This window comes from Stylophora pistillata, chromosome 7, assembly GCF_964205215.1.
Source record: "Stylophora pistillata chromosome 7, jaStyPist1.2, whole genome shotgun sequence".
In the NCBI taxonomy this organism is placed as follows: Eukaryota; Metazoa; Cnidaria; class Anthozoa; order Scleractinia; family Pocilloporidae; genus Stylophora; species Stylophora pistillata.
The window spans coordinates 11,502,489-11,517,411 of record NC_142525.1 but is presented as its reverse complement, the minus strand read 5'-3'; the positions used below and the strand labels follow the sequence as shown (position 1 = coordinate 11,517,411).

At 40.6% G+C, this 14,923-nt stretch overlaps 2 protein-coding genes across 2 annotated transcripts in view; one reads left to right on the top strand and one right to left on the bottom strand.

Annotated features, from left to right (window-relative positions):
- LOC148726614 (NACHT, LRR and PYD domains-containing protein 3-like) overlaps positions 1-14,923 on the top strand; it is a 35,051-nt gene that overhangs the window by 1,204 nt on the left and 18,924 nt on the right. The window lies entirely within an intron of this gene.
- LOC148726615 (uncharacterized) lies at positions 9,077-10,320 on the bottom strand. Its single transcript, XM_088728401.1, has 3 exons — positions 10,108-10,320; positions 9,906-9,994; positions 9,077-9,768 (listed from the first exon to the last, which is right to left on the bottom strand). Exons 1-3 carry the CDS (start codon positions 10,303-10,305, stop codon positions 9,339-9,341), a joined length of 717 nt encoding a protein of 238 aa, XP_088584527.1. The 5' UTR covers positions 10,306-10,320; the 3' UTR covers positions 9,077-9,338.

The following is a 14,923-nucleotide window of genomic DNA, read 5'->3' as shown; positions in this document are numbered from 1 at the left end:
AATCGTGAATTCACTATATTTTAGCACTTTCGATGGTTTCTATCTCTGTTTTTGTCCATATTCGCGTTAAATAATCGTGAATTCACGATAAAAGCTTTTTGCTTTAAGTGTTGGTTAACCCACGAGTTGGTTAAACTAGGACAATCGATGCCCTATCGCGTGTGTGTGTATTTTGTCCGGTAAAATGATTCGCTTGTCATCGTCTGCGGATAGTGCAACTTTATTAATCTCTTCCATATACATCTCATGTTTTCGGCTCCTAAGCGTGTTCATTTTTCGTAGTTGTTTTCCACCACCAAACAAACATCTCTTGTAGTCATCGAAGCTTATGGTGCGATCTACCACTCCTTCCTTAACCCCCTTACACGCCTTCTTTTCTTTTCCATCATCAAACATCTTGTAGCTGTACAGCTTAGCCCTAAGACCGACAAACTCCTCAATGATCTTTCCTTTTTCCTCATCCTTAAACATTCCAATCACCTTGTTTACACCGGTCGGTATTCCAGACAAGTGCCCTTCTGAAATGTTGCTCGTGTCAAATAAACGGTCTACATCACCAGTTATATCTTTGAAAAAATCTTCAGTCTGAATCTCATAACAAAGACTATCAGTGTCCGTGAAAAGAAGCTTTGATCTACCCTCTGGATACTTAGGTTTGATGTAGTTGTAGTGAAAGTCGTACATTAATGTCTTACTTATATCGAGGATGCTCATCCCGAGATAGAGAGGTTTATTGAAGACAATCTGCGTCTTCCCCATATGTATCGCGCTGAGATTCTCTGAGAAGATGGTGCAATGTTTGAAGTTGACCTTGTTTGTCAACTTCTTTGCCTTCTCTTCTCTGGTGACAAGTCTCACGTCAACACGTTTTCGAATGTTCTCCATGGTTTTACCAAAGACAGCGTTGTTCATGAGCTTGTAGAAGTCTTTCTCAAAGTCATTCTTTGCTTTGGCTCTCAATTTTGTGTTGAGATTAATGTACTTTTTCATCCAAGGCCTCTCTTTGAACCTGATGACGCGGTGGATCTTTCCGATCTCTATTCCAAGACTCATGTAATGCTTCAATGCTTCGTGATGAACGATGTACTTTTTCTTTTCGTTTAACGTACAGGTCAGCTTATGTACTTTCCCAATCAACAGATTCTCAGGGGCGGGTGGGTACTCGTTGAAGTGATCGTGAAGCTCTTCTTTGACACCTTTCAGGTCGACTTCGAGAATGCAGGGGGAATTCATCCATTTTTCAAAGTCTTTCTCATCTACCCATTCAAACCCTCCCGTCGGCAGACGCTTACTCATCGCCCAACCGTAAAGGTTGTTTGCATCGAGATACATGATAAACTTTGAAGGTTGGGTAGGGTCAAACCTTTCTCCCATGTATTTGTTGTTGGCTTTTGAATGCCTTGTCGAAATCATTGAAATTCCACCGCGAATACCGGCCTCAAACATGTGCAACATATTTATATCGCTCAACAACTCAAGTTTTATTTTAGTCAACTTGAGACAAGCATCCCAAGCCAAACCCGGTGCGGTGAAGTACCAGCAAGGATCGAGATCGTAGTTCTTTTTGCAAAGTTTTCGAAAGTTTTCGAAAGTTTTCAAACACATCGGCAAGTAAAAGCACATCACTTCTGTTGTAGAGATTGTGGTAATCTCGGAATGTCTTACATCCAAAGACTCTCCATACATTTTGAGCATGGGTATAGTCTTCATCCGAGATACCTTCACCACTTAACACAGAGAAGAAAGCTTCTTTCGGTGGAAGTTGTGGCTCATCAAGCTTGTGTATAGAGTCCATCCATTCATAAGGATAAACACCCTTTCTCATCAGCAGATTAAGCTTCTCTCCAGAATAATATTTTCTTGTATTTCGAAAGAAAGGCTTGCCCTTTGTAGCAAGGTTCGCGACAAGCCTGTCAAGACTGAAAGGCATGAATTTAAAGCTGTCAATGAACCTCAACTCTCTCTTTACATCAACGAGTTTGTTGTCTTCCTCGAAAAACTTGTCAACCACAACGTGTTTTGTGAAGCTAATGTATTTCTCTTCGTTGTTTGGTATGCAATCAATCTCACCCTCTGAAACGCCAAGATTTCTAACGAAGAGATGGGCGTCATAGTTTGCCAAGTTGTGCAACACGACAGGTATGAACTTTGGCCGTTGGAATTTCAGGTTGCAGCTGTTATGTGCAGCCCCTCGAAATTTACCGGTGTAATGGCAATGATCGCGCACTTTGTCTTTCCCCTCTTCAAAATCTTCTCTGCATAACCAACAACACGTCGCATTTTCAAATTCGACAGCATCACTGTCTGTGAAGATCATCTTTTTAGGAGGATGATCTTCGTAAATAGACTTAACCTCCGCTTCAAGCGATTCAACGAATTTTTGTGCAACATCTTTAATCTCAGACTTTGCTGTGTATTCAACCCGTTTTGAGTATCTATCGTCAAATGAACACACGATGTAGTAACAAAAACTTACCGGAATATGTTGAGACTTCTTTTCTGTGTAACACTCTTCAGGATTAGGTTGAGCTGAGTGCAATAGTTTAATGATTGACTCAAAATCAGCATAGATGACAAACGGCATGTCCATCTTCTTGTGATGGTTTTTGAAAGAGAGGAGAGTATCCGCTTTTGGCATCTTCTCTCTCACAGCCTCATGATCTTGACACAACTCACTGTGTGTGTCAAGAAGTCGCTGAGAACCGAAATAATTAAGACACCTCCTACATATATACTTCTTCGCCTTCTTCTTTGACAACTCACTCGATACGAGTCGACTCAAATTTTTGATGAGACAATAATGCCTTTTGTCACCATCTTCAATGAGAAGAAGATCAATTATAGTTCTACTCGAGCCTTTGCTGCTCACTCTCAAGGGATTAAGCCCGTTTTCATACATGTATACGTTGACACCGATCTCTGGATTCAACTTTTCAAAGCGGTGAATGCTCTTCACCTCCATTGGAAACTTAATCTCATCCCACACGAGTTTTTCTGCCTGTTTTCTCAAAATCTTTGTGATACGACTAGGATGACTTTGAACAGGATTGAAAGCTCTCGTGACACACCACTTGAAACATTCATCATCCTCGTTCTCCATGTTTATTATAGCCTTCTTATCTGCAAGATGCTTTGGCAGCTTAATGTAAGAAGAACCTTTCAGAGGGGTGTATTTCACCATATGCAAATCCAGACCCTCAACACGATGAAATTTCCACCCACTCCCATTTCTTTCAAACTTTTCCAAACTCTTTATCATTTTCTCTACACATTCTTCATAAAGTTCTTCTCGATCAGTCTCTTGAAAGACGATCTTTTGTGAAGTTGAAAGATATGCAGTTGTGTGCTCAATCTTATCACCCCTTTTCCTTATCATTTCACACCTAAAAATGAACTTTATCTTGATATTTTTTTGTGTATTCAAAAGGTTCATAACGGTGGGCTTCACAACCTCAAGATAATCTCTCGGCCCAAAAAGTATTGGACCCCCATCGATTGTATACATCTTTGCAAACTGTTTCAGAGAAGACATCTTCTCAACAGCTTTGAAACGAGAAGCTCTTGCTCTCTTCTCTCTTTGTTTTCAACAGTGCCTTTTTTTTAGCACTGCTAGCAGTGCTCTTAGCACTTCTTCTTGACTGCATAAACTCGATTAGTCGCTTCTCGTAGTCGCTTTTGCGAAGCCCTTTGTTTATCTCACGGAATTGTGTAAGTGTGGCAGGAGCAGCAGTGCTCCTAGCATTAGTAATGCTAGGAGCTAGGCTCCTAGGAGCCACCTTTGCCTTCTTTTGTGTAATTGTGGGCAGGGCAGGGCTTTTTGGTTTCGACTGAATAAGCTTGATGCGCTTGATAAGCTCATCTTTTCGAAGGTTTGCATAGCCATGGAGGCCGTTATCCTTTGCGATTTTGCGGAGCTGCACAACAGTGTTATTCTCCATTATGCAGATATGTACTTTGTAAAGATAGTTTTGATCTCAAAAAAAAGTCTTTTCTATTTTCTTTTCAATATTTCTTTAAGATGTTTTTCCTCACTCGATTCCAGTGAGGAAAACCCACAACTTTACGTATCACTCATTCACGGCTTCATCATGTTCGTTTTTTCCCTTCTCCCACATCTCAAACCAATTATGAGATTTGAAATACTCGTCAAGTTCCCTCTTCTTGTTCATCATCGCCTCTTCTTGTTCATCATCTGGTACCCATCCATACTTAACGAGCTTGAAAAGGTCAGCTTTTCGAAGTTTTGAATAACCGCGAAGGCCGTTCTCTTTTGCCATAAGGCGGAGTAGTCGAACAGTGATTTTCTGTGTATATTCTTCCTCTTGTTCTTCTTCATCAGGCACCCTTCCATACTTAATGAGCTTGATAAGCTCAGCTTTTCGAAGGTCTGAGTAGCCGCGAAGGCCTCTATCCTTTGCAATCCGTCTGAGTTGTTTGACAGTGTTGTTTTCCATTTGTCTGCGTATCTATTTGTTTTCTATTTTTACTTTTCAATATTTCTTTAAGATGTTTTTCCTCACTCGATTCAAGTGAAGAAAACCCACGAATCGTTGATTCGTTCAATCCTCAGACTTTGAAGGGGTGATTATAATCACCTCATCATCTTGGGGTGGATCTTTCTTCAACGTATAACTCTCAAATCTCAAATTGTATCGTATTCCATCGATAACTATTGTGCTTTTTGCTCCTTTGTCCTTCTGACCAAACTTTCCAGGATTTACGTTGAAATGTTTCGAAGCCTTATTAATCGAAGGGAAAACAAGCTCTTCTGCATCTGATGAATCTGCAGATTCATCTACATCTACAGGTGACATTATCACCTTTTTCCTCACACCACACTGCCTTGCACGAGGGGGTGGGGGGTTTCTGATAACTTCAATCAATTCCTTTTTCTTGAGTTTGTAGAGGCTTTGCAGACCCATCTCTTTTGCTTTCACCAAAAGTGCAGGCTTTGAATATGTTTCAAGTTTATCCATCTTGTTATCTTTTTTTATCTTAATCATTTCTTTAAGTCATTTTTTTTCATAATTTCTGAAGATCTTTTTCATTAACCCACGAGTTGAATTTTGGCGGATAACCGCTCCACTTTACGAGAGCTTGTTTGCCCTTCTTTCGTATAACCTTTTCAATGCGGAAAAGGCCTGAAAGGCTTTGCTTTGCCTTCAACATCTCTTGTTCGTAGAAAGTGCCTTTGATCTCTTCCCCAAGCAGATCCTTCAACTTGTAAGTGATGGGTTCGGTGTATTGCACCTCATCAACAACAAAGATCTCTTCAGACCAATTTGGGGTATAGCCCTTGTCGAAGAGCTGCCGCTTGAATTTGGAGATTCGAACGTGATCACCAACCGCAAACTTTGGCTCCCCGTGGGCACTCAAGGGGGTAGGGCCAAGGTCTTCACCGTACAGTTTCAAATAGACGGCATTCTCATTCTTCTTCTTGGAGGCCTCTACAGGTGTCATACCAATCGATCTATGTTTTGTATTGTTGTACTTCTCGAGAATCTTTGGCAAAATGCTGAGATACACCGTGTTGTTCTGGATGGTAAACTGCTTCCACATTTTTGTTTTGATCGTACGATTCCATCTCTCACACACAGACGATTTCTCTTCATTCTCTGTCGAGTACAGCTCAATTCCTTTTGCTTTCAATAGATCTTTGACATGACTGTTGTAATACTCCTTACCTTTATCGGTCCACATCTTCTTAGGCTTTCTCCCTTCGGAGAATATCTCTTTGAACCCCTCCGCCACACTCTCACCCTTTTTATTCTTCAGACATTACCAGCAATGCGAGTCATATTGCGTCTCAAATACCGTACGTCAATCAAAGATTACTTTCAAAATGGCTTCCCGAAGATACAAAGAAATGTATGGGATCTGAAATAAAATCTTATTTTTTGGCAGTTTAAATAAATTAAATTCTACGTGCCGACCTCTCGTTGATAAATAATATGCAACTGCACTACGAAGCGAAAGTTTTTTCACCGTTTCGTTTATTCGTCGAGCCGCGGAATAGAGGTAAAATAACAAAGATCTTCGGTTGTACTTCCTTTATAGTTTCATCCAAATACCTTCACTTACCTTCACTTCCATGCTTTGAGCTGTCCGTGTGTTTCATGCTTTCATCGGTGCCGACCCCTCAAAATTTTCTTCAGTTTACGATCTTTCAAATACGTTAAATAAAGCCTTCCATGATAAAATAGGAGGCCGCAAATCAATCTTGAAAATAGGGCTTTTTCACTATTAGACGTAACCTTTACCTGAGCTCGCGAATGTCCTGTAGGACGCGAAGAACGACCACTTTCCATCGTTTTCTTCGTGAAAAAAGTCGCCATATTTACTTCAGCTTAGCAGCCTAGCATTTCCACGCTTTTTACCGCTGTTTTAACAATCTGCAGACTCCTACAAGCGCCAAATCGCGCCAATTATAAAAAACAAAACTTGTATCACTGTGAGCTCATTCCAGTCTGAATCGTCAAAAAATGTCTGATGTTTTGCTCGATTTCGAAAAGAAATCCCTAGAATTTCAACTTAAGGTCACTGAATCTCCTCTTTCTTATATAAAACAGCAATGCGTTCAAGAATCTCGAATAGCTCTGGCAATATACATCCCGTATCCAATTTTGATGAAATGGCATGAGCTTGTTGGAATAAAAGACGAGAGAGGAAATGAGTTAAACTACATTGACCTTCTTAATTTTTGGATTCCTGGTCGATGGTTTAAAGTAAGCAAGGAGAACGGATCAAGAATCCACGGAAGATTGAGACGTGAAGCCGGTGCAGTTGTGAACAAATACACTGGGAAGAAAGTTAGTGGAAGTAAGAGAGAAGAGGCAAACAGGAAAGGGCTAACCCTTAACATTTATGAAACTGAGCTTGTGGTGCCTCATGAAATAGAAGAGAATCTGTCTGCTGCAGAGCAAGAAATAAAAGAATGGAAATTGAGGTACAAGGATCTTGAGAAGGAGAAGGAAAGCTTGGCAAGGGGAATGATGGAAGCAATAAGAAGAAAAGAAAATGAAATGGGAGAAACGGTCAAAACTACAGAGGAAAAGTTCAGAGATATTGAAGAAAAAAATAAAGAACTTTCTGAGTACATACAAAATTTAGAGAAAAAGACTGGTTTTCTTTGCCAAGGGAAAACTATAGACAGTTTGGGAAAAAGACAGCAATCGAGAAGACTGAAGGAGCTGAAAGAAAAATCAGAAATTGCCCTCTGGTTTCTTGAGTCACATGGACTCAAGCTGTCTTTTCTCAAGGTCCAGGAGGCAGCAACTAATGAATTTCACACCCTGGAATTTGACCAGTTGTCAGCTAATGAGACTGACCAGAACAACCTAGAAACTCTTCTATTTTTACTGGACAAATTCTGTGCAAGTGATGAACTTTACCATGAGTTGTCTCTTTTGTCTGAAGATTTACCAAGGACATATTTGATCAAACAAAGGAGGAATGAACTGAATAAACTCTGTCATATTGAAAGAACACCAGGTCAATACCCTGGTGCACAACTTTCATTTTCTGAAACTCTACAAGATCACATCAAACAATTTTTGGAGTCAAATTCAAACCACAAAGGTGATGAACCAATAAAGGTAAAGATCAGTTGTGATGGTGCGAAGATGTCGAGGTCAGCAAATTTTATGATAATGTCATTCTCACTCCTTCAAACAGGGGATTTAGTTATGTCATCAAAGGGCAACAGGACAATTGGTGTAGTCAATGGCCCTGAAAAATATGAAACAATTGAGACATCATTTTCAGAAATTATCAATGACATAAATTCTGTGAATAAAAATGGGAAGATCAAGGTTAATGACAAAGAAATAGCTGTTCAATTATTTCTCGGTGGAGACTACAAGTTCTTGCTGATGGCCATGGGGATGTCTGGGGCTACCTCAGACTATGCATGCCTTTGGTGTAAGGTGCACAAGCTTTTCAGGTGGGACATGTCCAAAGATCTGTCCCATTATAACGAAGAGCTCAAGAGAACACTCCAAGAAATTAAAGAGTTAAGTTCCTCTTCAAAGAAATTTTCATGTGTGAAAAGTCCATTGTTTACTATTGAGCTTGACCACATTATTCTTGATGAATTGCATTTAATGCTGAGAGTAACTGACAAACTGACTGAAAATTTAATCACAGAAGTAATGGAGAAGGATGCAAAGCAAGATTTTAACATGGCTCGGGGTAAGGAAAAGGGTGTAAACCTTGACATTCTCATTAAAACAATCAATGAACTCGGCATAACTTTTTCTCTCTGGGAGAAAAAAAATGCTGATGGGAAAGGCAGTGGAACATATGACTGGACTAGCCTTGTTGGGTCTGACAAGAAAAAGCTGACAAAACTTTTGCCAGCAAAACTCGAAGAACTAGATATCCTGTTCCCAGAAACAAAAGAAACAGTCATCAAACTCTGGAAAGATTTTTATACACTCTACAGTTTAATCAACTCTGATTCAAATGCTGGTGACTTTTACCTTGACATTTTCCAGAAATCTAAAGACTTTGTAAATTTGTTTTGTTCACTTGGTGGTGTTCGAATAGGATATGAAAAGAAGAGAGTGACTCCTTACATGCATGCATTAGTATATCATGTACCAATGTTCATCAAAAATCATAAAAACTTCAGACAGTTCACTGGTCAAGGCATTGAAAAAAATAATGATGATGCCAAGAAAATATACTTTCAAAAATCAAATAAGTGGGATGCGGCTCAGGATGTTCTGCTTCTGGAACACAGGCAGGAGGCACTAAAGCACTGCGAGAGAGAAAAAAGGCAGTACACCAAACGAAAAGCAGCTTACTGGGAGGATGGCATCATCGAGACACGAAAAAAAAGAAAGAGGGCATGTTTAAGAGAACTACAAAATGACCACAATGGAGCTGATGTACAAGGAAATAACTTAAGCGAAGATAAATACAACAAAATGACTGTTAAGCAGTTAAGACAGGAAATCAAATCTATAGGTATTAATGTGAAAGGGATTGCAAAGCTGAAAAAATGTCAATTGGTTGAGATTTTGAAGCAAAATCAGTAACTATGGCAAGCAAAGGAACAACAGATATGCAGACATGTATCACAAAATATATTTTTTAATTTGATTATTTGCAAAAATATCTTGTGAATAATTTTTAATGCTAATATGAATACTAAACTTTTGTTTGTTTATATGCTTACAACAAAATAATAACAATAATTTTGATATAGTGTATTTAATCATAAAGCATATAACTTTCTTTGATTTTCAATTGTTGCAATCACATATTCCACTAGAAATCTCTGCAAAATTATTTTGTAGATTTTCTTGTTTTATATTTATCTGTTCTAAGATAAATTAAATGTTTTTACAATCGCATGCTTTCCTGTTGACATATATCATAACTTTTTCAACTGGAAAATTTGGAGCAATTTTGACCTGACCACTGGATAAAACGTAACGTTTTTTTGAATTGTTAAGGACAGTTTTTAACTTAACAGGAAAGTCAACTGCTATTCCTTGTCCAAGTTGATTGAAATAATAGTACCAATATGGTGGAAGTTCAAATCGAGTAAAATCATTTTTTTCATAGAGTATACTAACTCCGTCTTCTGCTCTTTTACCTTTTCCTTTAAAAACGTATCTCACAATATCATGATCCATTCTAATTTCAGTGGAATAAAGAACTTTAACCGCATTCGATTTTAGGATTGAAAGAATGCCTTCCAGAAATGCAACTGATGCGCTCTGTAGTCTTTCCACGGTAACAGTGGGGTTGCTGTATGCCCTAGAAAGTTTTTAATGCAGAAAACAAAACATAAGATTGGAATCGAAAACGTGTTACGGTTAAGACGATCAAACCATCTTCTATAATGAAGCTCACATTTAAGCTTAAAATCACCATCGAAAACAAACTAAATATACCTGATAAGATGCTCATTCAAATGAGCCGAAGGCTCCCACGTGCTTGTCCACAATGGCCAGTCCTTCCATTTTACTAGGTATTCAAAGTCCTGAAATTGTCAGAGATTGATTAGAGCTGTTTATGAACTTACTTCGATTGTAGTATAAATTTCATCCGAAGTAAAATATAGCTGCAGGAACATAAAAGGGTCAATACACATACCTCGTTCTTCAATCTTCGCCGGCTGATAAGTCTCTCCACAAAATAAACTTTAGATCCGCTTTTAAATTTTCTCCTTCCTTTCAAATGAACTTCTAAATCCACTGTAGAAAGAACATTTAGTGCTTTATAATCAACTCGATTCCTCCGCGGAAATCTACTTCGCTCCATGTTTACATGAAATCTGACGCCATAGCGCATGAACAGTAGAACCTGAAGAAACTACTGACCTCGCGGACCGCAGGAGTAAAATGTCTCGGATTGCTGGTAATGGGTACGATCCAGCCATACTTGCTGAAAATGTCCAACACCATCAACAAATACCTGTAGCCCTTGTTCCACTTTGCAAACTTTTGCATCTCCACCAAGTCGGAGCACCAAATCTCATCGATGCCGTTCACAATAACACGTCGTTTGGGAAAGTTTCGTCTCACCGGTTTATGCAGCTCATCAGCTAGACTCGTCAAGACCCCCTTGGGGTCTTGCAAGTCGACTTTTTTTTTCCACCCATACCCAAGCCAACCTTTTGTTTGGTGTTGATGACGTTTCTCGCAATCCAGTGCCCCCACTGCCTCTGATCGTACGGTATCGCATCGAGCGCTTTCACCATCTTACGATCTGCCGCATTCTTACACGCTTTTGGATTCGGCTTATTTGCACAAACGCTGTAATCAACGTCGTGCTGCATTGCAATCGCGTCACTCGGGCCCATTGGTTGTTCATAGATCTCAAGAATTTTGCCAGTCTTTGAGTCGTATCGCAGCTGAGAATCGAGGTCGTTATAGGGCCCAGTGTATTTGTGACCTGGTAGCGTCCAGCCGCTTTTCGGCTTCGGTAGTTTGCCGATAGCTTTGTGAATATCAAAGGAGCCACCTTCGTAAAGCGGGTTCGTCGGGTCATTCACCCCCGATGGCGCGTACATCGACATTGGCACAATTTGATTTACATCGTACGCGTTCAGCGTTCCCCCACTAATCTTTTTGCTCATATCATTAACAAACGAATCGAGAGCCTGATCGAGATACTTGTTTGCCTTCTTTTTGAACTTGCTCTTCGCATAGTCAGATTTGACAGCGTTCGCAAGCCCCTGCTGCGCCATGTTCGCAAGCCCCTTCAAGGCCATCTCACCCAACGAGGTGCTGGTTCGTCCTACATCCTCAAAGAGCGTCCCGCCTTTTTTTTTACTCCTCCTTTCACGAAAGTTGTCTTCATTGCACCGCATTCAGCGCACTTCGATTTGATCATCAGTCGGCCATTTTTCGCGACCACCTGCCTTTCGGATCCCGGCACGCTGTCAGTCTTCTTTCGTTGCCTGACGCAGTAACTTAACATTTTCGAGTTGTACTTTGATCTTAGTACTATGTATTATATTTTTTCGTCGAAATTTCGTGCAACAGTACTTTTGACTTTGTCAAGAAACAAGAAATCGTAGGGCCTCAGCGCTGAAAAAGCACTAACATCGAAACAGTTCTCATCAGCGATTAGCTTGCGGTGCCGCTGTGTCGGCGGCATATAGACGATCATATGAGAGCAATTAAGCCTGATGTCGATAGGTGTCTTGTGATACGACTGGGATAGGTACACCGGTGAGATTTGGTGGTGCCGCCCATCGATAAAGTGCTTGAGGATTTTGCTTTGCGTCTCTTTCGGAGCTGTAATCAAGTCATCGAAAATCACAACCTTTCGACCCTCGGGGTACTCAGTTGTATCAGGAATCTGTGAGGGGTCTATCAGATGTAAAATCTGATAACCTAGTTTTTGCGAATACCGGTGCATGATCTTTGCAAGGTCTTGTATCAATTCTTGGTGGAAGTTGGGGCTATAGATATAGATCTCGTCGTACGGTACAAGCGGTGCCCTCAGCATATAGCACAAGACGTTCGTTTTCCCTGCGCCGCTTGGGCCAGCTATCAACATTCTATAGTCCTCATCGAGATAGTCAACGCCTGGAACTCTCCTTTTTCGAGTGCTACTGCTAGTAGTAGTCAGTTTTGGTATGTTAACCATGAACTTTGTTCTTAGTACTTAGTACTATCGTAGAAAATCTATGTTGATTTTTTGGTCACCCCTAGCACGACCAGGTCGTGCTTTTTTTTACTTTTTTAGATTTTTTTTCTCTTGTAAAGAAATATAAAGCAAAGGATATCAGTACATTACATTACAAGTTCAACAAACATGCAACTCTCAAGTCTCAAAAGTATTACCAAGTATAATGTTATCTTCGAAGAGGCGACCACTAACCAACACGGTCACCAGCGTATCAACATCAAGGCCAAACATGGACTTGGAGAGAATAAAGCAGGGCCGTTGGTGGTGGCCTCTCCTTTTCGATTCTCGTTCGGCGTACAGCCGAGCTTGAGTAAGGGTGGTGATGTTACAGGGTACACATTACCCACTCCCCTGTGGAACCACCAAGAGGGTGAACCAACACGAAAAGAGTTTGAATTCTACAACGCTTTGAAAGAGTTGAAGCATATTTGCTATGAACATCTAGACGAGTTTTATGGCACGGACGTGGCAGAGAGCATAAAGTTCCCACTGGTTGAGAAAGAGGGGAAAGCACCGGTCCTGTACCCAAGGCTTATGTACAGTCAAAAGACGGAAAAGATACGCACCCTCTTTCACTCGAAAGAGGAATCAAAAGTGGAGCCGCTAGAATGCCTTGATTACTGTAAGGTAAAGATGACCATCGTGGTTGATAGTATCTATCTGGGTGATGAGTACGCATCGGTACAGCTGAAAGTAAACGATGTATATGTGCATCTGTTACCTCAGAGGCAGGTGCAGCCATTGGCTGTCCTTGAAGAAGATGAATTCGAAGAAGAAGAAGACTTTGAGGATGAAGAGGTCTAAGACCAAAGGTCTTTTTTTCCTTTTTTTGAAACGAAAAAGGAAAGCTTCAAGCGAGGGTAGCACTTATCTCAAAAGTTAAGTGTCAACGATGTAAAAAGCGGGTGTTGCATTTATTTAGAAAGATAAGTGTTACCCTCGCTTTTACTTTTTTTCGATTTTTTTTCTCTTGGGGTAGTACTAAAGCAACTAAAGCACAGCACATTACAAGTATCACAAATATGAAACTCACAAATTCTGAAGTCTTGAAACTCACAAATATCGAAGATATCAACAAGGACAACGTTATATTCGAACAGACGACTTATAAGAAGGATGAATTTGGGCGTAGACGTATAAACATTAAGGCGAGACATGGAGACAAAACTGGACCGTTGATGATAGCAACACCTTTTGACGTATCTAGTGTAGAACCTACCTGGTTGGGATGCAACAGGGTGGGTTATCACATGTCTTTTCCCGTGTGGAGCCCGTTTGAGGAGCAGACACAAAAACAGACTAACTTCTACAACGCTTTGAAAGAGTTGAAGAGCCTTTGCTATGAATACCTAGACAAGGTGTATGGCAGAGAAACGGCGGAGAGCATGAATTTTCCAATGTCTAAGGCACAAGACCAATTTGGTTTTAGTATAGTGCAGAGCTTTTATCCAAAGTTTATATACAGTAGAAAGACTGACAAGATAAACACCCTCTTTCACACTAGAGGGATGACAAAAGTTAACCCGCTCGACTACTACCATAAGCACTGCTTTGCTAAGATGACGATAATCGTTGATTACATCGTCATTGATGGTGATGACGTAGCTGTGCAGCTGAAAGTAAATGACATATATGTAGAACCGTATCTGAGTAGGCAGCCGTTGGCTGTCCTTTCTGAAGATGAACAAGAAGATGATGAAACTGAAGTATCCGGCATGTTCAGAAAAAGACCGAAAAGCGGTTGGACTTTACCAGGTTACAAATATCCTCCACCCCCACATTTAGAACCCCTGGCAATCCCCTCCAAAGATCTGGAAACTTTTAATAAGCTACTTAGCATAGACCCAAACACTGTCCCCTTCTATCCCCTACCAGCAGCTCTGAGTAACGACTCTGAGTCAAAAGAGTGTAGCTCTTCGAGCTCTTCAAGCTCTGATAGTGAAGAAGAAGATAACCTTGATAAGGTTGAAGAGGAGGGTGAAGAGGAAGAAGATAAACTCGAAGAGGAAGAAGGTGAAGAGAAAGTATCCACATTGTCCAGTCTGGCAACATGAGCACACATAAGTGTAGGTAATTTTGTCAAAGCCCAGCTTGAGTACCTTAGACGAGATGGTAAAGACCTCGAAGAGGGTGAAGAGGAAGAAGACGAAGTCTTCGAAGAGGAAGATGAAGGGTGTGAAGTGCCCTTGGAGTTTCCTTGGAGTGCAGAAGAAGACCTTGAAGTTGAAGAGGAAGAAGATGATCCTGAAGGATGCTTTTGCACGCGACAACGGAGATACAGAACTTCAACGGAATTCCTCAATGCAATAGCTGAATGCAAAAACACGATGAAATACATCGATTCAGTACGCAGCAGGCCTAAGGCCTAAGACCTAAGACCAAAAAGTTTTTTTTCCTTTTTCGAAATGAAAAAGGAAAGCACGCCGAAGCGGTTGGGTTAACTAGCCCTCGTGGCATCGCCACGAGGGCCGCCAACTCGTGGACGAGTTGGCTGACCCAACTCGTCCATGAGTTGGATAGCCTGAACCGGCTAGCTTCAAGCTTTACCAAAGCGTTTTTCATACTGCTTGAGTACATTACTCGACTGAAAGATTGGGCAAAGATCTGTAATGGTGTCATCGATAAGCTTTACCTCTTCGATAAACGCTGCGCTGTTGAAGGTCCTTCCTCTCATATAAGACCTCAGATCGGTCAAGATCTTCTCATAGGTAGTAAAAGCGAATTTGCTCATATCGATCTTTCGATCAAACTTTTTCACATCTGTCAAAGT

Coding starts and splice junctions, on each gene's coding strand:
- LOC148726615 (XM_088728401.1), bottom strand. CDS start 10,305: ATGCGCTATGGCGTCAGATTTCATGTAAACATGGAGCGAAGTAGATTT. Junction 9,995..10,107: donor GGCGAAGATTGAAGAACGAG/GTATGTGTATTG, acceptor TGACAATTTCAG/GACTTTGAATACCTAGTAAA. Junction 9,769..9,905: donor TTGAATGAGCATCTTATCAG/GTATATTTAGTT, acceptor AAAACTTTCTAG/GGCATACAGCAACCCCACTG.